This window comes from Porites lutea, chromosome 9 (assembly GCF_958299795.1).
Source record: "Porites lutea chromosome 9, jaPorLute2.1, whole genome shotgun sequence".
NCBI lineage: Eukaryota > Metazoa > Cnidaria > Anthozoa > Scleractinia > Poritidae > Porites > Porites lutea.
The window spans coordinates 15,125,117-15,148,087 of record NC_133209.1 but is presented as its reverse complement, the minus strand read 5'-3'; the positions used below and the strand labels follow the sequence as shown (position 1 = coordinate 15,148,087).

Sequence of the window (22,971 nt, the reverse complement as noted above, 5' to 3'; positions counted from 1 at the left end):
AAGTTGATAAACTGTGCCCGGAGGCCGATTTTTATATTAACAAACAACACTTGACCGTATTTGTTGTGAAGGCCTAAGCGTTTTCTTCTGGTCTCCTTGTGTCAGTAATTATCGGCTTTTGAAAGCACACACTTTCAATTTTTGTTGTCAAAAAATTGTGGATTTGATTATAAGGATTTCGTTGTAAAGGATTGCACTTGTCTGCTTATTTTTAATTTTTATTATTGTCATTATTATAGTTTGTGCTACTTAACAGTCATTTGTACCCCACAATGCAAAGAAATCGTGAAACTTTCCTATCACAAGGCTTTTAATAAAAAGTTATACTTAATGGGGTTTAATAATTTTACTTGTCGGTTTGTTTTTCTGGCCTTCGATATCGTTGTCATTTTTCTCGGATTCCTTTTATCCCAACCGTTGTTTGTTCTTGATTTATTGCTTTTTATACTCGCCGCAGATAAATTGTGTTTAACGCAATAAACTCGAGGTTATTAAAACCGTAGCAAACAATGAATCTCGAAGGAGAAGATGCTAAATGGTTCTGTCTCGTCAGTTCTCGGCGAGAAAGTAATTGTAATGTACAGACTTGGAGCTTGGTTATTGAAATTCTCTAACAAGTCTTACTTTGTTCTTAATTTCAAGTTGCGGTCAACCAAATCCTCGGCTTGCCATGCAAGAACAGTTGCCGAAAGTTTCAATATTTCAAGCAATAATAAATAGTCAGTAGGCGGTCTATGTTTAGAAAGTTTAATAAGATATACAAACGGCTCGGCATATGGCAAAGAGATGCAAAACGCTTTGCTTGAGCCGGTTTTGATGTAAACACGCAGACAAAAATTCGCTGGCCGAATATATTCAGAAATGTATTCTGAGAATGTGGGGAATTTTCAAGTGCTTGCATTTTGAAAGTGAAGATCTAGGCGGGCGTGATCAGGCTTTTGTGGGTTCGATTTTTTTTCTTCCTCGCGGCTAATAATTTACTCAAAATTACTGACCTCATGCATGCTGTTGGTCTCGTTTCGGCCTGGGTTATTGTTAGTGGGATTAATAACCGCTGACAGGTTCAATTGGTTGAGCTGTGGCACGATAATACTATATACCGGAAAAAGACCCCTCATCCGTTTCAAACAAAACGTTTCGCCGTGACGGCTACTCGTGTGCGATCGATTGCGCCGGCTATCGTTTTCTACATGGCTTTCATTTTTACCGAGCGTCGCAGTGGCTTACAAAAATTTGTCAACACCAGAGTACACAGACGGAAGAGCGAACTCTATAAAACCGTGGCAACCATTTGCACAGTCGCCCAGGAGCTTTTAAAGCATGTCGAGGCGCTTGAACCTCGATTTATATCCTCACTGAAGCTTATCGACGGAAGGTATGAAGGTGTTAAAGTCCTCTCTCCACGCAGTTTCGAGATCCATTTGTATCTTAATCAAATGGGAGTATTTAATTTCATCGATGAAGGTTGCCCACCTGGTTGCGCTATGTTAAAACTCAGCGATGAACGAAAGCGTTCCATGTCCCTTTGGACGGAATTTATCACTGCTTCTGGGTATCTTTCCGCAAGAAAAGTTCGCTCAAGGTTTACTTCTTTAGTCGCAGAGGCCATACGACGCGGAGAACTTCAGAATCAAATTCGAGTAAACGTCGACAATCATTTCTCCACAAAGCTTACCGTCTTAGAGCGTCACACGGTAGAGCTGATCCCAGCCTTCCGTTGCGGTTCTATTTGGCCGCAAAACGGATGCTGCTGGCCTAATCGAGACACTATATGGCCTTCACAACCAATTGTAGCAAGCATAAAACTACGGGGGTTCTCTTTGCTTGCGCGCGATCCGTTTCCAAGCGTTAAGGGTGCTAGTTCCGAAGGGGATGCTTGGTTATTAAACTTCAGTGAAGCGGAAGACATGCTATTCGCTACTGCAGGAAGAAGACTTTGTCTTAGCATGTTAAAAACTTTGTATGATAAACATCTGGACTTGCCTGGGAAACCCCTCGAATATGTGCATTTAGTCATGCTGCTGTTATACGAATGCGAGAAACACCCCATGGAGGTAGAATGGAGTGATGAGGCACTTGTCGATAGAATCAACAGTACTCTTTTACAACTAGTGTCCTGTCTACAATGTCGAAAATGTCCCCATTTCTTTCTAAAGGGAGTGGACCTGTTTGGATGTAAATCCAAACAGGCGTTAGACAGTGCAGCTAAACAAGTTTGGAATATTGCTCGAGACATTGCAACCAACCCAGGAAGCTTTGACACTCTATAGAGTAGTCAGGTGCCGTCTTTTAATGGACATCTTTAGTAATCTTCAAGGAAAGGCACCATCATAGATTGAAATCTAGATTGTGCTGATAGAAGTCTTGTTGCTCAGACTTAAGAGTATGCGGATAATATTAAAAGAAAAGTTATAAGTTTAAAACATCAGCGACTTCTTTTGAAGTTAGCTGCAAGACCTGCTGATAACCAAACGTGCTTTGTTCATCGTAAGAACAAGCATTAGACAACCCTTGTCAGCCGTGGCAGTGATTTCAATTTGTCACTACTTGTGGTAAACGCTTTGAGGCAAAAACAGTTCCTTTAGCCTTCCTTCTGGTAATATGTCTCGGCAATTAAAAGGATTTGTCGGGGTTGTTCACGTTAGGGTCAGGTTCGCATAAACAGCACCCCCAAGGAGTAAACTATCAAAGGCTGTAATGAGATTGCGGCCGTTGAGATGTATTTCACCTACAGATTCAAAAATTATAACCACAATATGTAATTTCTTTTTTAAGACAAGCAGTACTCGGTTGGTTTTACTTGAATGATCTCGCTCTAAGTAGAAGGCCCAAAAGTCACATCCTCAAGACGATGTAACAATAGTTTAAGGTTTGAATTTTAAGAGCCTAGGATTAAACTGTCTGTTTCTGGCGAAAGTGACATCAAAATTTGCTTGTTTCCGTGTGATAAATAATGGTTTGAGGAAATTGATTGCTCTCCAGTTTAATTAAGTTGGAAATTCATATTAAAAATTGAACGTGGATTGCATAGCCCCAGGCGAATTTTAGCAGATAAATAAAGAATTTAGTCGATACCGTATTTTAACCGTTTGCTCAGGCAAGCAGACCTATGATTGTGTAAGCCTGTTTCACAAATTATCTCTCTTTGTTTCTATGTTGTTTTATATTTGAAATTTTCAGTTGCGATTTAGAGTTGTTATGAGAAATAACTTCAGTTCTGTTCACCGGTGCTTGAAAAATTGCTGTATACACATAACAGTCCAGCCTATATTATGAGACAACACATAAGTACAAAAATTTGTAACTTGTTTTTGTGTGTTTGTGTTTTTTTTTTCTGAAAAGTTGAGTCGCTTGCTCTCTTGTGTCAAAAGTGTAAAGGAAAGAAAAATGGCGCGACAATTTTAAGCGATTGTTGTTGTACAAGCGGGATTATTTACTGGTATACTATTAACTACGTTTGCAAACAAGTTTCGAAAAATCCTTAAATATTTTTTATTCCCCGATTTTCCCTTTTTTCGTGTGGTTATATTTAACTACGTAGATGGATTACAAAGTGGCATTATCAGCATTCCTCTTTCCGTTAAACATGCGGTTAAGTGTTTTCAGTAGCCATGGAGTTTATCCAGCTCATGTCTCGTGTTGTCTTGTATATGAACCAAGCGTCTTTTCGTTTGCTGCATCGCTTTAAATTCCAAAACTGTTGAAAGTATATAGGATGTTTTATAAACCAAACATACAAAAAGGCAGCTACTAGTACTAGTTCAGGGTTTTATTTACAGACTCGAAAAGCGAAGACGTTATGCAGCGTCATAAAAAAGTATCAGGATTCCATCAAGAAAGTAAGAATGGCATTAAACGACTCGGGAAAAAGGCGTAATCGATTATCAAGAGTAGCTGATTTTTGCTATAGAACATTTAGAATATCACAAGCATTTAAGTTGCTCCTGCACGCAGTCTGGTACATAGAATACGTGAACTTTGCTGTAACTTGTAACCAGATCGAGAATTTAGCATCGAAACGACTGCTATAGAACTCGGCTATTTTATGATAGTACTTGAACTTTATCAATAAATAACGCAATGCACTTCGTTAGTATGCAGTGAACAATGTTTATAATAACTAAAAAAAAGTTTTTTTCCTTGTAAGTTTAGGGTCAAGCTTATATTCAACGGAACCACGTGTCGATGTGATGCAAGACCAGCTGCATCTTTTTCTTTCAAAGCTGTCTTTTGAAGGAAGTTAAAAAAGACAACCGGTTGGGATTTTTTGTTTCGTTTGCCTCGTGGCTTTCCACTTCCATTTGCAGTCTACCAATATCGAATAAAAATTTTCTAGATGCAAGAGCCGTTTTCATTAAATGCTCACTCTTAAAGTTAGTAGGACCACAATTCAAATTTTAATAAACAGTACCTCAGGAAGGTATTTTTCATTTGTCATTAATGCTCACACTTTAGGAAGCTCCTGGACTTATACAATGTCGTAAGGGGTTTTGGATGGGCTCATATCCGGTAGGCCTTACAAGTGCCTTTCGGATTCAAAAACGTCTGGCAACAAGCTGATAACGGCTATACACAGATCACCGTACAGTCTAAAACCTCATTGTAAAGCGTTGTGACGGACCAAAAAGATAGGGCGTACTGCTCAGTTATACCACGTTGGTTTTCCTCACATTTTGTGGCTTTCAGCGCCTAGTAACTTGACAGCTACAGCGTAGAACAGAATTTCAGTCTTTAGGAGACTTGCAAGCCATAAACGGGGGTGGGTGTGGGGGGAGCGTGGTCGGATACTGTCACTGTTAAGCTTGTCTTTGGGGAGCAGTTTTACATCAGCCATTAATATGTTCTCTGAAAAGCCGAGACAAACGACAAACTAGCCTATCGAGTTCAATTTTCTTTTTTTTCTTTTTGTAAGAAAAAAAACTATAAATAAGTGGCACTGTGCAAAGGAAGTTTCATTTGAATGGCAACATCATAGGAATTCGCCCACAGATTGAAACGATAGAGTGAAATAATCCGCAGTCCTATAGTGAAAGGATTGATATAACTGTACATTTACACCTAAAGCTTAACCGTCTTCATGCGCAGACGTGAACTACTATTTCAAAACCCTTGTACCCTTGCCAACGTTCAGCTGGAAACTATCGCAGAAGAGAATGCACCACGAGATACAGTCAACGCCCTCTTAATACGGGTACTTTCTATGGCTCCATCGGTGTCCTTATTGACTGGATATGACCGTATTACAACTTTCGATCTTTATAAGCGGACTCTGAAAGTTCCTTACAAACTAGTAGCTGACAGTTGTCTTCCAGTACCACCTCTCCCTCCCGAACTGGTTTTTAACGTTGTGTGAATTCCAAGACTATGTGAGAATGGTAGCCGTTGTTATTCTTAACGGAGGAAAGGGACATGAGTACCAAAGTCGAAGTTCTAAATTACTCAGTATTCAGCTTGACAAAACAAAAATAATAAAATAACAGCGGGAGGGAATACTGTTCAATCTTTCAAAACAGTTAACCTCTTCAAGGGATGGGGCAGTGGTGAGGGCGCTCGCCTCCCTCTAAAGTAGCCCGGGTTCAAATCCCGGCGTCGACGCCATATGTGGGTTGAGTTTGTTGTTGGTTCTCTTCTTTGCTTCGAGAGGTTTTTCTCCGAGTACTCCGGTTTCCCCCTCCCCTCAAAAAACCAGGCGGATCCAGGGGATGCCCCCCCCTTATTTTTCGACCGGGCCCCCCCTTATCTGAAAGTCTGGATCCGCCACTAAGATTGTCGTCTCATTTTAATTCGCAAGGAAGAGTAAACCCTCTAAAAATTGTGTTAAGGCCTAGAAGCGATAGCTTGATTTGTAGTGGTAGCCTTTCTCCAATGTACGGCTGTATAGCAAATAAACAGTCCTGCCTGATTAGTCCACTTATAACATGAATTTTATATGATTTTTACCCTAAGGCTTGTTTCACTCTCATTTCCCCGTTTTTTTATATGAAGAAATGGAAGGATAAATTTGAAGCGAGAGAGTCAAAGTTGCACGTTAACCCTTTAAGCCCCAAGGGTAATCAGCATCAAATTCCTCCCTGTAATATCAATGCCTTGTAAAACAGAGTGGTCATGAGAATTAAGGACATGATCACACACGATGTATTTGCTTGATATTTTATCAACTTCTCCCACTTCTTCTATAGTAAACGAATAGGGGTGACAAATGAGAATTTTAATTTTGATCTTAGTGCTTAGAGGGTTAAGTGCCATTAATTTGAGAAATACAAGTGAAGGTGTATTTAACTACACTCTCCCCGTAAGTTGTCTTTTTCTTCTACTGGTAAACACAAAAGCACCAAGGGTTACTAAAAATTTCGCCTCAGTTTTCTTTGAGACGAATTTTTTTTTGTGATAAAGTGTTGAAATTTGTGTGCGAAGTTTATAATGAAGTTCTCTTGTTGCTAAATATTTAACGTGCAAAATGAATAGTGGAAAAGCACGTTCAATATCGTGATATTTCTTGCGATAGTCATGCAACATTTTTATTCTGGTCACACCCGCGCACAGGGGAACAATAGCGTCGATACTGGGCCATATTTGAACCACGTGGCTTGGAAGTAGTTCTCGAGAGCCTTCAAATATATTTCCTATCCGTTTTAAGAACCAGAAATAATTTCCTTGATATATCTATCACACTAGAGGAAAGTGTTTAGGTAGCATTTAGTAGATAGTGGTCTGTGTAAGAGTGGATTCGCAACCACCCAAAAAGATTCACAAAACTATACAATGATATACTGATTTGTAGAAACTAAGTTTTTTCCGCACGTTGTAGCCTACAGAGCGTCATTTTAAATTTAAAAGTCGAGGTTGAGATTATGAAAAATTCAAATTCTGTACGTCGAATCATTGAGGAAACTCAAGTTTAGATCCCTATTCTACTTCGTCCTATAAAGCTATAAAGCTATGCAACTATGCAATATATACGGCTTTAGAGTTGCCGTTTAGGCATAGTTAAGTTTCCTCCTTGGAACTATTGCCGGTGAAAAGGCACGGAGAGATTATTTACCTCGAATGGAACCTCAGACTCTTATCTCTTTCGCTTTTGGGCAAGACAAAAAACCCTCATGTAACGGCGAATGGCGGCACATGATATCCGTGACGATAAAAACAACAACAAAACGTTTAATCATACATGAGGTTGAATCAACTCACAAATATCATCACAAATATCCGTGAGAAATCCATAGCACGAGAAAGAAAAACTGAAACAAACGACTTACAAAACGCTTGGGAAACTTGAAGAAAACCTTTGTGAAACTTCAGATTATTTCACGGTGGCCTCGTGCCCGCCAATGCCGAGGCCCCGTGCACATGCTCCTAATAAACAAGGGGGTAAGCCCGCTGGTCAGGATACCAGCAGTTACACCTCATAAGTGGTAATGTGTTGACTTGATCAATCAATAAATCAATCCCATAATTCTTCGGATTAAATTTTTTAGGTGTGTAAGCGAGGCCAAGGCTGAGCTGGGATGGGTATAACTGTCATCTGTCATCTGTTGTTTTATGTTTCTAAATTTTTCACTTTGCAGGTTCTGGTGTATATGGATTGCTTGCACGGCAAATGGCCTTTGGATGCAATAAAAGCCGTATTTTCTCGGCGATATTTGCTGCAGAACTGTGCAATTGAAGTGTTTACCTCCACAGGATGTAAGTACTTGCCATAACGGCCTTTATATGTTCATAAGGATTTATACAATTCGTTATTGATATCAAGTCCTAGCTTTTGCTTAATTGAACTTAAGCAAGAACTTGGATATAGTTAGTAGAAGAGACTGGTTATGAAAAGCTTCAAGCATCAAAGACAAAAACGGTGTTGCAGTTTATGTTGGGAGTTCCCTGAGGATGTTAATAAAACGGGAAGCGGGGAACGGAAAAATGAAAAATGGGAGAAAAAGAGAGAATTGGAAATGAAGTTAGTGAGAGGGCTAGGGCTGAAGTTAGATTTTGTTTCCATTTTTCATTTTCCCGTTCCCCGTTCCTCGTTTTAGTATTATCCAGCTCCCTGACAGTGCACAATTCTTTGTTTATCTTTGTTTATTGTCCACAAATTGTGACGGAATAAAATACTGCGACGTTTTTATTAGCCAATAATATCAAAATTAAATTATAGGAATGCTATTGAACGTTGTGCACCTTCAAGTCCACAAAAACTTATGATAAAGGCGTCTGACGGGTTTCTTTGCCATTCCACTATACTGACTATGGTATGGAGGTTAAGAAAAAACTAGCAGGTTTGGTCAGTGGAGTCAGAGAATGTCCAGAAAACTCTAAAATTCTTATTCTTCTTGTTCTCTCATAACTTTTTTGGCAAATGGCCAATTGCTTTCTTTATCTGTTAGTTCCATGACAAAGTTTTTCTCCTATTGCTGTTTTTTGATTTCACGTCATCCAAAAAAAAAAAAAAAATCAGAGCCGTAAAAATGAAAAAAAGAAAAAGTCCGTATTCAGGGAAATGAAAGGAGGTAAATATGCAAAGACCCTACGAAAGCGCGTATTCATCTCTTGAAGAAGTCGCCGTGTAAATTCTGAATCACGCAAAAGCCTAGAAATTAGAAATAAAGAACTCTTTCGAAGTGGAAAGTTGCATAAACATTTGGTTTTGCTGCTCTAATACTTCATGAAAGTAAAAACTCAGGAGGATCAATAATTCTTTAGTTTGAATTTTGATGACGTCAAATGAGAACCAGCAGTTATGTGGGTTTAATATTCAGTCGAATGTTTCCTCTGTGCTACTGGGCGTAGTACTAAGAAGAACAATTGGTGAAGTAATTTGATATTGTATGCCCTCATGGTGTTGCTTGCCGCTTTATTCCGCAGCTTCTGTGATGTTTAAGTTTAGCGATCATCAGACCGTGAGGAAAATGGTGCGTGCTCTGCCGCCCGTTGGAGTCGGAACTTATTATGGGGTACCGCAAAGCAGGTCTCTTTACTGTTTTTTTTTTGTTGTAAAATTATTGATAACTGATTAACGCACCTTTCGATTGTTCAGAACAGGCTATTATTTTCAGTCAATGGAACGGCAGGTCAGTAATGGAAAAGGAGGTCATCCAGTGAACTGCTGGTCTTAAAACAGTGCGGATGGTAATTAAATTGGTCATTCAAAAATATGTGACCTTGCCCTACGCGCTCGGTCATTATTTATTTGTTTAAGAATGCCTCGGAGCCTAAGGCGTTGTGCTATATAGACTGTCAAGTACGTTGGAACCTCGTTATACCGAGGACTTCGTCATGTAGAGGTTCGTTATATTGAGGTTCCACTGTATGAGCTCGGGCGAAACTATTATTCTGAAGAATAAATTGAATCTATCATGAAAGCGGTGTCCTTTTAAAATAAATATTGTGAATATTGTTAATATTGTGAAAGTAAAAACAAAACAAAACAAAAGCCACAGACGTTTGATGTGTCTACAATGAAAGCAATTTCAAAATTTACTTGCCGGTTAATTAAGCTATGAAGAAATGTAAAGCCACTCAACGCTACTTCTTGTTTATTTTCCTTTGAGTGTCTACTTACCAACGATTTCCCATCCTCTAAACCTGAAACAAAGAAAATGATGGTTCCTGAACTTATTGAGAGAGGCGTTCATACTTCAGGATTAAGTCACTCCTTTTACCTGCTTTCTTTAAGTCACGACCCTTCAACCATCGCTTTCCGCTATTTCGCATCAATTACGAAGTACATGTACCGCATTTGAGGATAGTGTCTCAACAAGTTTGTCGCCGATTGTAGGCGCCGAGCTAAAAGTATGTGACGTAATTTAACAAGGTTTTTGCACTGATAAACTCATGGCCCTCGACACTTTATAACATGAAAAAACGACGGACTAGGCCATATTACAGGTTTCTGTGTCATTTGTGGTGTTCGTCACAACAGTTTATTTATTCATTTTTTCTTTTGGTTCAAAACTACCTATTCTAGTAATTGACTAGTCAGGTCAATAACCAGCGTTTAATAACATCAACTGACGTAATACAACTCACTTTGACTCTGAAGATGACTGCCGCACAGGTTGTCGAAACATCAGTTACTGTCAACAACAACAGTCCTATTCAGGACTGCACTCACCCGGACGATCAAATCCCATCTACTTATGAACTAACCATTCTATCAACTTGTTCTTTAGAGCCGCATCTCTCTACTCCCCTCGTCAGCTTTTCCAGAAGTCCACCATGACGCAGCGGTGGCAGAAAGGAGAAGTGTCCAATTTTCAGTATCTGATGTTTCTTAACACTATCGCCGGTAAGTTTCCAGATAAAAATTAAAGTAAGTAGGGATGATTTTTAGTACATCTCTATGGCTGGTCTCCGAAGTCGAAAGTGGCAACTGCTTTAACTCTATCGTGGTCGTGTGTCGATCACGGTGGCTGCGCTCTGCTGGCGGCCTTCAGCCTACGCGACAAAACTGAAAGGTCGTGTGGGTAGCTGAATTTAAATCTCTTTAAATTTGGGTCATAACTTCGTGGTTGTCAGTGCCACAGAAGGGTATAAAAGCTCACAAACGTTTACCTTTCCCGTTTTATGGCAGAAGAATCGTTCTTCATGGCTAGGTTTGGGAATTTTTGAAGGAAATTTCCCATACTGCTTTTTTCTTGTGGCTAAGGCTTTCCGACAACTTTAACTGGAATAGCTGTATGTGTAATGGTGACTTTAAAGCCCGGTGAGCTTATTTGTAATCATCAAATAGTGATCAGTACAATAATTGTTTATTGTCGTGCTGTTTCAGGCCGGAGCTTCTGTGATCTTAATCAGTACCCTGTTTTTCCTTGGGTATTGACCAATTACGAGGCAGACTCGCTAGATTTGACGGATCCTAAAATCTACAGAGATCTTTCAAAGGTAAAAGGGCAATTTGTATTTTTTTGCGGACAGCGCTTTAAGAAGTACTTTATGTCACACATGTGTGATATGTCACTAGCTTCTAGTATCGCTTTTAAATAGCCAGAAAGCAATTTTGCCATAGTTTTGTTACCAGTTGCTGTATAAGTCTCCTGAACATTGAAACTTGTATTTGTGTAAGCAGATGACTAGGCCGAAAAATGAATGGTTTGCAAAATTTAACCTTTAATTAACTTTAATTTTCTCCTCTAATCTGTGAAAACATAAATATAAAAACGGCTATAGTTCGTTCTCTCTTTTAGAATTTACTTGACAGTATGTGCAGCTGTTTTATATTGTATCCAAACAACAGGAGTAACTGTGACCCTGTTTCAGGCGTTCAGATAGCAGGGTTGGCTTGTAAAATAACTCTTCTTTTTTTTACGCTTTGCTCTCTATTTCGCGCCGCTTCAATCCAAGCAAAATGGAACAAGCAAGCTAAAAGTAAAACCCACGTTAAGAACAAATTTTATCAAACTCTTTACAAATTCCCCGAAAACCAAAGGTGTCACAGCGCAACAAGCTGCTTATTTCTAATCCGTCATTTACCTATCATTTTGTATCGATCTTAGCCTATAGGAGCCTTAAATCCCACAAGACATGCGCAGTTCATCGAGCGTTACGCTTCTTGGGATGAAAATGACGACATCCCACCGTTCCATTATGGTACCCACTATTCTACATCCGGGTTTACACTGGCTTGGATGATTCGCGTGGTAAGTTGCACTAGTTTCTACCTGCAGATTTAGTCTGCTGCCATATTTAAAGTCTAACGCCTCTACTCAAATTATTTGTTAACGGTTTTTGTAAACTTTTTGTGGCTCCTATTTTTGATATTGCTCTTGATAATAGGAAAAAATCATATGCATGATAATAAATGATAACAATTAGTCAATCCTTGAATAGTTTCGTGAAAAAGTGAAAATATCACTGCAGTTTATGGTCCCTCTGAAATTACAACTACGTGACTTTAAAGGAAATATAAGAACATTTCAGCTTTTACTATATTATGACAAACGTATTTTTATATTCCTTTGAAAATTTTTTTTTTTTTTTGTAACAGGAACCATTTGCCACCCAGTTTTTGAATCTTCAGGGAGGAAAATTTGATCATCCAGGAAGAACTTTCTGTTCCATCATCCGCTCTTGGCACAACTGTCAGCGCGACACCTCAGATGTTAAGGTTAGTGTTTAAACCTCCTGGAAGCCTTAAGCGAAGGGCTTGTTTCTCGCTTTTCAGTATATTCCAGGTTGCGTAAGGTAAGGCACGGCGGTTTTTGTCGTGTGATACTTTGTGGTTTTTTTTTGTACCCTGCCTTCTCCAATGGAAAGGTGGTCCAGTATTGAATACTCCTCCGGACCCAAGCAGTGTAACCCTCGTACTTATTTATAGCCCTCTTGTGGCTGTAGACGTTTCGGACAAAGTTTTTTCTCCAACGAGACAACGCCTTGGGGTGACTAGAGAAAACCAACCAAAAGTATCACTAAACAAACTTTCCTTCACAAAACATGGAAACGCTAACGTTATTGATTCAACCTTCCAGAAGCAATTATCAGTTGCATTAGCCAGGAAAAGGAGTTTTACTTTATGTAATGCTCATGCATATTCCTCGCAATACTCCCAGCCTTGACTTATGAGCCCTGGGTAGGGGATGGGGGGGGGGGGGGGGGGGGGGGCGGTACTGCTATATATGGGCTATATAGGTATGTGCCGCTGTGAAGGGCATGGTTTTCAAGCAGTGTACTCTAGGATAGGGTATATAAATCAGAGTTTGGGTCTAGAATAGGGTATCATTTTTCAGGAAACTAATCAGTTGGTTGAAGATTTTATCTAGACTAGGGATTGTGGTATAAGGTTTTGTTTTGGCTAGAATGTGCTAGTGACCTCAGTAGTTTCTGGAAAACAGCTACTCTAGAATAGGGGGGATTTGGGGAGTTTACTCTTGTATAGGTTAGCAAAATTCAACTGAACTAGCTCTGGTATAGGTTAATGGTTCCAGGGTCCCAGCGGCACATCCCCACCCAGAAATTCCTAAAGTACCCCCCTTCGGGCTTATGAGATGGCCTCGACCTAAAGTAAGGTTGACACGTTGTTCAATTCGCTGTGTAAATCTAATTTGTGGAAACAAATGGTGTTGCTTTATATTTCAGGAACTAATTCCAGAGCTTTACTATTTGCCTGAGATGTTTGTTAACTCAAACAACGTAAGTCACATTTTAATCTCATACGTTTTTTTTTCTTTCTTGATACCCCCCCCCCCCCCCATTTTCCAATGAAAGCGTCAATCTTAGTCTTCAGCGTCATTAATGCTAACAAGTTTTACATGTTTCTTTGATGACCTGGCAATTTATTCCTGCTCGAGAAAAAAATTCTTAGGTTGAAACGAGGCTTTATAATGCTTAAAGTGTCCGACAGAAAAATTGCTGTTGATCCAGTACTTTGCATGTCAGTGATAAACCTGTTTATCAGGATTAAATACATGTGACGGAAGTTCAGCGCTAAGCCCGTGTCTATATGCGAGCTGTAGCTGGGTGTTTGTCATTATGCGATTGCAGCCAGCTGACGCATTAAACACGATTGTTAGCATTTTCTTTTCACCAACAACTATGGTAAGCTTTAAGTTTGACACATGGTGTACGACCACTAAACTTATAGAAGCGAGTGTGGATACCCTCCAGAATAAGGATCTCGATACCGAGGAAGCCCTACAATTCCTACGGACTTGCAAATAAGGACAGAAACACACATTTTAGGTAAAGATAACAAACTGGTCGGAGACTAACCAGTTGCCCTTTTGCGAGCATGACCTTTGAGTTGAGATTGGGGCTACAGAGAACAACCACTGCTGGCAATCAGAGAAGGGCTTCAGCCAGGGGAAACCCGAGTTTAATTCATGCACCCTTAACCAATCATTGGCCATGCTATTGTTCAACGGCCATTAAACGATTTTTCGTCTTCAAAACTTTCTTTTCGCGTTGTTGTCTGGTTGGTAAATAATGCTTGTTTCAGATTCTTGTTTCATTTGTATCGTCAGTTTAAAGACCGCAGATAGACGATTATTAGTAGAAACTTTGAAGAAGAGTTAAGAAGGCTTATCTTAGCTTTCTGATTTCAGTTTACGTTTGGTATTGATGATGATGGAGTGGTGATTGATGATGTAGAGCTTCCTAAATGGGCGGCGTCACCGGAGGAGTTTGTGATGCTTCATAGAGCGGTGAGTGATATACATTTGAGTAAACATATTCTGTTTACTCCAAGATTATTGCTGTAGTGAGGTCTTTCTCTACAGATTACCCTCTTGAGACCAAGGACAGTTTGTTACGTTCCTAGCGGTTCTTTTTCCCCGAGAGTGTGGTTGAGTAAATATACTGGGGTACTGGGCATGCGGTTTTCCATTTTTTTAACCTTAGCAGCTTCCATGCCTTGAAACGCAGTTTCCAACACGCCCAGATGCATTTTTTGTGAAATCTGAGAAAAAAAGACTGTTCGAATCCCTTCTCAAGGCACTCTTCGATTAGGGATACCTGTGGTAGAAGCTGACCTAAGATTCGATGAGTTTCACTGGGTTGGTGTTGTGTCGAATTGCACTATGGGAACGTTTTGGGCGGACGAATTTGGATCCAGTCTCCAACGCAACTTCTTAGAAGTGATAGCGTCATCAGTGTAGACCCATGGTGCAATTCGACGAAATACTAATCCAGTCTCATGCCCAGCCTTGAAACGGCTGGAAAACTGCACACCCATTCCTCCCCTTACCCAACCTTTTGTCCTAAGTTTGAAGTTATGGTTAATATTGGGGTGAGGGAGGGGTAGGAGGGCAAGTTCCCAGAATCTTAGACTGATCCGTCTCTGAATCTTGGAATCTGACCGTAGTGTAATCTGATTATCTCGTAGGCGTTGGAATCCAAGCACGTGTCAGCTCATCTACACGAATGGGCCGATCTGATTTTTGGATTTAAACAGAAAGGTGAAACGTCAAAACTCTTGTCCATTTTTTTTTGGTTTCAACTCAAAGAGTACTCTTTCTCAGCTTTAGAGCTAAAATTGGACCAGGGAGCAGTATTATGTAAAGGCAGCACTCACAAGTTTGTACTGTAAAGCGAGCCCTGGGCCAAAAAAACTAGAGAGAAAGCCTCAGTGGAGTGCAGGGACAAAGTACTAACTTTGGACTAAAGGCCCATTCTCCCGACTCCAAACAGCAGACTGTTGATAAAAAAAGTGAATTCCATTTCCAAAGAGAGTTTTTGCAATTTTGTAATTGATGAATACTCCAGGACAACACTCTTCGGCTTCTTCGTTTACTTTTATACGCCGTTATATACGTGTCGCTCCTTGGAGAACTTGACCTGGTGTTCCTGTTTGATCTAATCGCCTTTCAAGTATCGATGTTCAGTGAAATTTCGAAAAGTTTGAAGTCATGCCGAGGAAGTAAAATGTCGCTTTGTTTTAAATTGGTCATCCTAGTCTTGTTGGACAAGCTGAAACCTTACTGTCCTTTTTCTGCAATAAAAACTGTTTTTGTTGCTCCTACATCAGGTCCAGAGGCTGTGAAGGCCACCAACGTGTTTTTTCATTTGACTTACGAAGGCAGTGTGGATCTGGACTCCATAGCTGATCCCGTTATGAGAGAGGTAACTTCAGCGAAATTCAATCTGAAAAAAACGGCATATACTTTGAACGCATAAAGACTGGAAAATTTTGTTTCATTGCAGGCTGTGGAGCAACAAATAAAAAGCTTTGGTCAGACGCCTTCTCAACTGCTTCATGAACCACATGTACCAAGAATTGTCCCAGAATTCCAGGTATTGTGTTAACTCTTTCGGAATGTGAGATGAATATGAAATGAGTTTTCTCCTGTTGTAATGAAGCGTTCAGTACAGGCAATTTTGGAGTAGACTGGAACGAGGCCCCCAGAATTGTTGCGCGGAAAAGAGTATTACGTGGGAGCGAGCAACTCTGCCTCGCATGTGTGCCTCGCTCTCTCGCATGTAACCTGCTCGTTCCGGCGGCAATCCTGAGGGATTACTAGCAGTCTATTTTTGGAGGGCCTTCGATCACTAGAAATCGCTTGGGGTGTGGTGCAGGAGTCAAAGAGGGCATGGAACGGGGCGGGGAGACCCACTGCACCCAGGTCTTTCATTCAGCCTTATTCGCCACTTTAGAAACCAGAAAGAAAGTGGGCCAAGGAAACTTTCGCAAAGACTTATGGTACTGTTCCCTGGGACAGGGGATAAATGGCCAATAACTGTCCAGCGCCTGCCCAGTAACGGGACTAATGGCTCCAATTCCCTTCCCGTTTCTAAAGCGGCGAATTCGCACTCTTTTGATCTCAACTTCTACTCTCCCCAATCTACCTCTGTTTTCAAAATCAAATGGCGACTACACACAGGCAGTACTAAAGCCTGGTTTTCACTATTGCATAAGCATAACAATAAGGACATACACACGCGCAAAATGCATATTTGACTCAATTCTCGATACCAGCTCCTCTCAACCCGAGGATAAACAAGATGGCGGACGATTCGTCCGCCATATTGCTTTTGATATGTTCGCATGAGGTCTGGGTCAAAGTGACATATGATTGGTCCACGGCCTTGTGCTTATGCTAATACTTATGTCAACATAAATGTCAACACCGTTTTCACTAGTCAAAGCTACGACATAAGCATACGCACAAGCACAAAAAGAACGAACTTGTCCGTTTTTCTTGTGTTTATGCTTATACTTGTGTCGACCCAGTTTTCACTTGCTTACACATGTCCTTGTGCTTATGCTTATGCGCTAGTGAAAACCAGGCTTAATTGTCCGATTGCTAGAAAAATAGGCATCAGCACAGGAAAGTAGCAATTGAAATATCGTGGAGGATAGTGAAGAGAAGGCCCGGCTGTAGACAGTCTCGCCTTGTGCTTCGATTAAAAATCGTTGAAGTCGGTTGATTTGATATTGATTGGTTGATTCCGCACAATTGTAAAATAATAAGGAGATTTGGTGCCAGACGTTTACTCTGGGGATGTAGGAGCTCATCGAATACGACAACTCTGATTAATATAGTTTTACAGACAAGTTCTTAGGGTTTATAGTGAGGCTGGGGAGTTGTTACTCCGCACAGCGGAGGTTGCTGGAAAGATTTAGACAGCGTAGGTAATATCCTCACAAAAAGCAACTTTGCTTTGTTGACTAAACTTCTTGTATCCAAGAAAGGGCGCACGTTGTGACAGCAAGAGAAACGCTTTACTATTAAAATAGTAAAGCTGAAGTCAAATCTTTCAGCTTCGGCCTTTTTAAAACATCTACCTTTACGTTTCTATGCATCTACTCGCAATTGCATGACCATTTTATTACCGTCAAGAGTTAAGGTGTTAATTTTTCTTTCTTTCCTCGTTTGTTGTAGAATCCTCAGGAAGAAGAGCCGTTCAAAAGTAAGTTGATTACTGGTTGTAAGCTTTTAGATTTCTTATCGCGATGCAGATACAAGCCCTCGCTAAGTTCGTTACGTGAGTGTGTGTGTTTTTTTGGATCTCTTTTCTTCTGTAACTCATTTAGTTGCTGCTTAACTGCAGATATCTCTTCTCCTTTAATTTCTTTATTAAAACTCGCGCCATTTTTGCCACTTCTCAGATTTGAGTATTCTCATCTTTCTCTTACCTGTGAGCTAATCCGAAGGAACTATATCCAGGGTGCTCCTTGCATATTTCTACGGTACGAGCATAGACGTTTCCAGTGACTAAGTAAACATCTGGAAGAATATGACTAATAATGAACTTCTTTTAGTTATTTTGGCCTCTTTCTTGAGAAGGGATCACCATAGGATATGTTCACACGGCGCCGGACGAATTTTCCACCGGCTGGAAAATTTGACTGGACACTAAGTTCGTTGGCGGAGGAGGCAGCGTGGCCGAGTGGTTAGAGCGCCGGACTTGTAATCCGTAGGACCGGAGTTCAAGTCCCGCCCTGACTTCTAGCTGGATTTGTTCACGGTAGTCCCGAGTTCAAACCCTCGACCAGCCTTGTAGATATCCAACTGGTTCGCCTCCTACCAGTCGGGATTCTTAACGTTGTTTCTTTCCATTTAAGTTTATTTGCTTCGTTATCCATGAAAAGACACATAAGGGGAGATGATCAAGAAAGAAAGACAAAAAGAGCAGAACATTTCAATATTTTCCCCTAGACTTCTAAATTTTCACACAATCAAGGTGGTTCTTTGTGAGCGGAACACCTTAACGCACGAATTTCCAACCAATTTGAAATTCTTTCTGTGCTTATCCTGTTCACAGACCCTCTATTTTCTCTTTGGAGATCGTCGAGCGCGCGTATGAAATAAAACCGAGGGGGATTTATTGACCGCTGGCTCGCGTGGTCGTTGATTCTCGAAAAGACAGAAAGCAAGCAACGTCTGTGTACGGGCTATCCTGTACTGGGTGAACGTAACCACAGAAACCAGATCATCACCATTGGGCACTCACTCGTTATTTTGTAAAGAGCATACCTTTTGCACACCCTATACGGTATTAGTACTATATTGTTATTCAGGTTCTACCCACTGTATATGGAACTCAACACTACGATGATCTCTTACCGTCTAATATCCTTTCTTCAGGTATATATCTGACTTTTAAAGTCACAGCTGATGTTCCTGTAACTCATGTGGCCGCCAACACAGACTCTACCGTCCCCTCCCCTGCCGTAGTGACGATTAGTTGTAACCAGTGTTTCTCGGTCAACAAGTGGATTATGTCAGGTGAGGAATTTTGTTGGCGCTACCTCTGAATAATGGATAGACTGGTATTTGAGAGAATGTTAGCGCAAGTATCGTACCACGACAGATTTGCTATTTACTACAGGGATTTTTTTAAAAATCTTCTCCGCTGCAGGGTTAGCCCAAGGGATAGAGCGCTGACCTACAAAGTGGGACTGGTCACGGGTTCTATCCCCTGGCCCAGACTAACACTCAAGGCCCGGTTCCTCGAAAGATGGTTAAGTTTAACCCAGGATTAATCCAAATTTTAAGCAAGGTTTTTGTCAGTTGTATAAGAAGGTGTAACTTGAGCTTACAAAATACTGTTGTGCCTTTACTTCGAAAAACAGAAATGATAACACAAACTGTTACTCTAAGCAATGTATAAGAAGGTAAATACGAAAAGTGGGACAAAATTTTAATCTTGGATTAGTGCTTATCGGCCTTTTAGAACGGGGCCCAGGGTTCTAATTTAACTGAGTAGTGAAGGTACTGAGTTTGCCCTGCAAACGGTCAGATCTTTTCGTGGCTCGAGTGAACAAAAGTTGAAGAAAGTTATTTTTTTTCTTTAGGGGACATGAAGCAAAGTCTTCGTGGTGTTCAAGTAGAGCAGGATCCGATGCTAAGTAAGTTTAAGGGGAACTGTCTTGTCCTCAAAGCTTTTTCTTTTGTACAGCTGTTTTAACCGCAAATGCTCTCTTAAATTAGCGCCTCCTTTAAATATGCGCCCCCAATCCTCCCGCAAGAAAGAAAAAATTCCTTGAATATAGGTTATAGACTGAAGTAGAGCTAAATAATTTTAATACTAGAACTTAGAAAACACAGGACTTTGGAAAAGACCTCACACCGACTGGTGTTTCTCCTTATAGCTTCGTCCTAGTTTAAATTTACAGTAAAAATTCTGTTTCAGTCTCTTTTTAGCGTTCAGCACGTGTGCTAAAATTCGGTGGCTTACTTGAGATGTTGGGTTGCCTACGAAGAAAAACAAAACTTGTTGACTTTTAAGCTGTTTTACGGGGTCGCATTATCCTATTGGACCTGCAATAGATCAGGCCATGAGACAAGAAGTCGCTAAAGAGAGCTCTTACTAGCCGGGGTTAGTTACGTCTGCGACCCAGGCTACGATCGCTTGCGATAGGTTTCGTTTACGAGAGCTTCTGGCAACCCTAGTGCTTTAACTGTATTTTGGCTCATGATCTTGGATAAGTTGCTTGTATTGTAATGAGGATGTTGTTTGATTTTGTTGGCAGTGACACCCACTGGTCGACACAGGCGACAGCTTGGTGAACCGTTGGACCAGTCTGTTACACCTACCGCCTGCTGTTTTGTGGTAACCGCTGATAACAAGCACATCATGGCTTGCGGCTACTGGGATAACAGCTTCAAGTGCTTTTCGGCGGATAGTGGTGAGGCTGGTATTCTTGTTTTTGATATACGTAAAATCATCTTATCGAAGGTGTCATGGAGAGTAGATTTTTTGTCTTAAGGCCAAGGATCACGGAGAGGATATATTTCATTGAAAATATAGACCGAGGTAACGTAGCGTTTGCTTGGAAAGTATCCGGGAGGCCGCTGCTTCTTCTAACAGTGAAGATAATATACGTCTGTCGTTTAAGGAGGGAACCTCAGTGGCTATAAACACCTGCAGTTGTCAAGACTGATTAATTTATGTCACATTTTCGGGTATGATCCCACCTCAACCAACTCCTTACGGAAACTGTCATTGTCGCGACTGCGAGGGAGTATTATTGGTAACATCTGATTACAATTAAAGGTGTCCGTGCAACGTATCCTAGAAATCCCATGTTTTCTCCAATTCAGTTTAAGTACGACCTTACTTTGTTTCGCAGGAAAATTGACACAGTGCGTGTTCGGTCACTGGGATGTAGTCACTTGCTTGGCATACTCACGTCACGTGGGTTTAACTGGAGGAGATGCGCTTGTGGTTTCGGGATCACGGGACGCCACCGTGTTAGTTTGGCGTTGGAGTGAGCGGCTTCAGAGAGTCACCGCATGTTACCGTACGGAGGGTAAGTAGTAGCGTAGAGTTTAACCACTATGGAGGCATTGAGTTTCGATAACTCGAGACACCTTCAATACACGTACAAAGTGAGTGTGTTTGTCCACCATCGTTTATCCAGTTACAGACTGGAGCCCGCAATCCTTTCTCCATGTTACTATTACGCATGCGCAGCACGTACGTAGCCAGCATTCGTTTTGACTCTGGACTAGAATGAAGTGAAATGTATAGAATGCAATTAGATCACGCGCGTTTGGACCTCATGTCTTTTGAAATCTGATCACGCGTGTTTTGACCTATCGCCTGAAACTTACGCAAAACGCAGCGTAAGAGCAAGCAAGCAATTCATGTGGATGAATCTGACATGGAACTATTAATTTTTATGTATATATAAGGAATGCGGTCTATCGGTTGGCAAGACGGCTGAGACGATAGTGGATCATAAGTTCTTAGTTCTTTGAAACTAATGTACTTTGAAAACTGGAGCTCTAATGTAATCATCTAATTCAATGAAAATTAGTGTTTATTACGTTTTTTTTCATAGAAAGTGGGTTACTATTCCAGATCCGAGAACTGTCTTTATTTAAATTGCGCCTGTTATATGCTTATGTTAAAACTAATGTAAGTTTGCTTCTTTCCCAAGGAGATCATCCTTCCCCTCTGGCCATTCTTACGGGTCATGAACAGCCAGTTGTCTGCGTGGATGTCAGCGCTTCCTTAGGAATCGTGGTCAGCGGTTCACAGGGTATGTTGGTATCATAGCAACTACAGTAAACATACTCTGGTAATTGATTCGCGCAGGGGTCATCCGTCCAGGCCAAAAGGTCTCACCCAAGATCATAGACCCCCTGTGTCATTCGTTACTAAGTCTGGTCCAAAAAGCTACACGCTTCACATTTAGCTGTTCCCGCGGAGCTGGTGTAGTGTGTTAACGTTCTTCTTGTTGGTGTAAATCTGTCAATTTTATTTCTTTTAGAGGGGCCTTGCCTTCTACATACCACTACAGGAAACCTGTTACGCACCTTGCGAGGGCCTGGGGAGTGCATCAGACCGAGGTTATTGAAACTGACCCGTGATGGTCTGGTGCTAGTTAACTACACTGACGGTACAGGCCATCTGGCTGTTTTCACAATAAATGGCAAGTTACTGAGCGAGAAGAAACTTGACGATCAGATGCTGGTACGTAATGTTCTCATTAAAAAACGTAGTTTGTTTTCGGTCCTCGGTTTTTCCTTATTTTAAACGTTCGTGAAATTCTAAGACAGTTGACATTTCAAGGGGCTATGTCGTGCTATTTGCTATCTTTTTAAAAAGCTAAAACGGTGGCATTGAGAAATTATTCCTGGCCGTTTGGGTTGTAAGCCCCGGCATGCCTCGCGTGGTGACCGACAGATGACCGATGGTTATTTGCAGGTCAGTTACGACTAGAAAAAAGTAACTGTGTTTCTGTTTTTCAGGCGCTCGCTCTTAATAAAGATGGAAATTTTTTCGCGTCCGGTGGGTTTAGTCGGTACTTACGGATATGGAGGACTCATGATTTGGCTTTGCTTCATACCTATCCACCTTGTGACGGCAGCATCAGAGCTCTAGCCATCTCCACTGATCAGAGGTACGGTGATTATAATGTTAGTGAGGGTTTACAAACAATTACAGATCGGTCGTTTTGTCGCTTGCTTCCGCACACGTGTAATTCCCCGCTCCAGACACTATAAGAGGAATGGGTACAAGCTTTCGACGCGACGATTCCTGGGATGGACAAGTTTTAATTATGATTGGTCGATGGCATTCAAGGCAACCATTAACCAGTCCCAAGTAACGCTTGTCCACTCCAACGACCCCAGAAATCGTTGCGCCGAAAGCTTGTACCCACTCGTAGAGCTGGGAACTACGTGTTCGTCGTAGAGAGGTGTCCACGTTTGATAAGAGTCAAAGAAGAGGACGGATGAGCGGCTAGAACCAACCCAATGTCCGTTTTAGGGAGAAGAAGGAGGTTGAGCGTACAGCTCAGCTTGTTAGTTAATATTCTATTGTTAATGGAAAACTTATGGTCCTTGTTTTAAGCCAGTGTGACAACTGTATTTCTGAATTTTAGAACACTGTTAATCGTGGCGTTTTTGACCCTTGTGTCCGTTTAAAATCCTCAATTTTTACTTTTCAAATGAACTTTAGGCTCAATATTATTAGCCGCTGTTCGGAAAATGAACCCGCGCTCAAGACCAGACCATATAGGGTGGCAGAAATCGAGCCCAAATGATTTTGAAATTGGTAATTTTTTTACTTTGCCATGGACAGCTTCCTTCTCTC

The 22,971-nt window shown here is 41.0% G+C and overlaps 2 protein-coding genes across 2 annotated transcripts in view; both read left to right on the top strand.

Moving 5' to 3' along the window:
• Positions 1 to 22,971, top strand: part of LOC140947412 (lipopolysaccharide-responsive and beige-like anchor protein) — a 66,724-nt gene that overhangs the window by 39,480 nt on the left and 4,273 nt on the right. Inside the window, exons 35-53 of the mRNA XM_073396503.1 lie at positions 7,566 to 7,683; positions 8,854 to 8,956; positions 10,161 to 10,276; positions 10,760 to 10,872; positions 11,484 to 11,627; positions 11,975 to 12,094; positions 13,063 to 13,116; positions 14,028 to 14,126; positions 14,807 to 14,879; positions 15,449 to 15,543; positions 15,625 to 15,714; positions 17,304 to 17,331; positions 18,510 to 18,650; positions 19,220 to 19,273; positions 19,898 to 20,053; positions 20,498 to 20,677; positions 21,311 to 21,412; positions 21,644 to 21,846; positions 22,125 to 22,276. Of these exons, the coding sequence (XP_073252604.1) occupies positions 7,566 to 7,683; positions 8,854 to 8,956; positions 10,161 to 10,276; positions 10,760 to 10,872; positions 11,484 to 11,627; positions 11,975 to 12,094; positions 13,063 to 13,116; positions 14,028 to 14,126; positions 14,807 to 14,879; positions 15,449 to 15,543; positions 15,625 to 15,714; positions 17,304 to 17,331; positions 18,510 to 18,650; positions 19,220 to 19,273; positions 19,898 to 20,053; positions 20,498 to 20,677; positions 21,311 to 21,412; positions 21,644 to 21,846; positions 22,125 to 22,276 (2,141 nt within the window). The remainder of the gene's footprint in view (positions 1 to 7,565; positions 7,684 to 8,853; positions 8,957 to 10,160; positions 10,277 to 10,759; positions 10,873 to 11,483; positions 11,628 to 11,974; positions 12,095 to 13,062; positions 13,117 to 14,027; positions 14,127 to 14,806; positions 14,880 to 15,448; positions 15,544 to 15,624; positions 15,715 to 17,303; positions 17,332 to 18,509; positions 18,651 to 19,219; positions 19,274 to 19,897; positions 20,054 to 20,497; positions 20,678 to 21,310; positions 21,413 to 21,643; positions 21,847 to 22,124; positions 22,277 to 22,971) is intronic.
• Positions 977 to 3,270, top strand: LOC140947894 (protein mab-21-like 2). Its single transcript, XM_073397110.1, has one exon. The coding sequence runs from the start codon at positions 1,191 to 1,193 to the stop codon at positions 2,268 to 2,270; it is 1,080 nt and encodes a 359-aa protein (XP_073253211.1). The 5' UTR covers positions 977 to 1,190; the 3' UTR covers positions 2,271 to 3,270.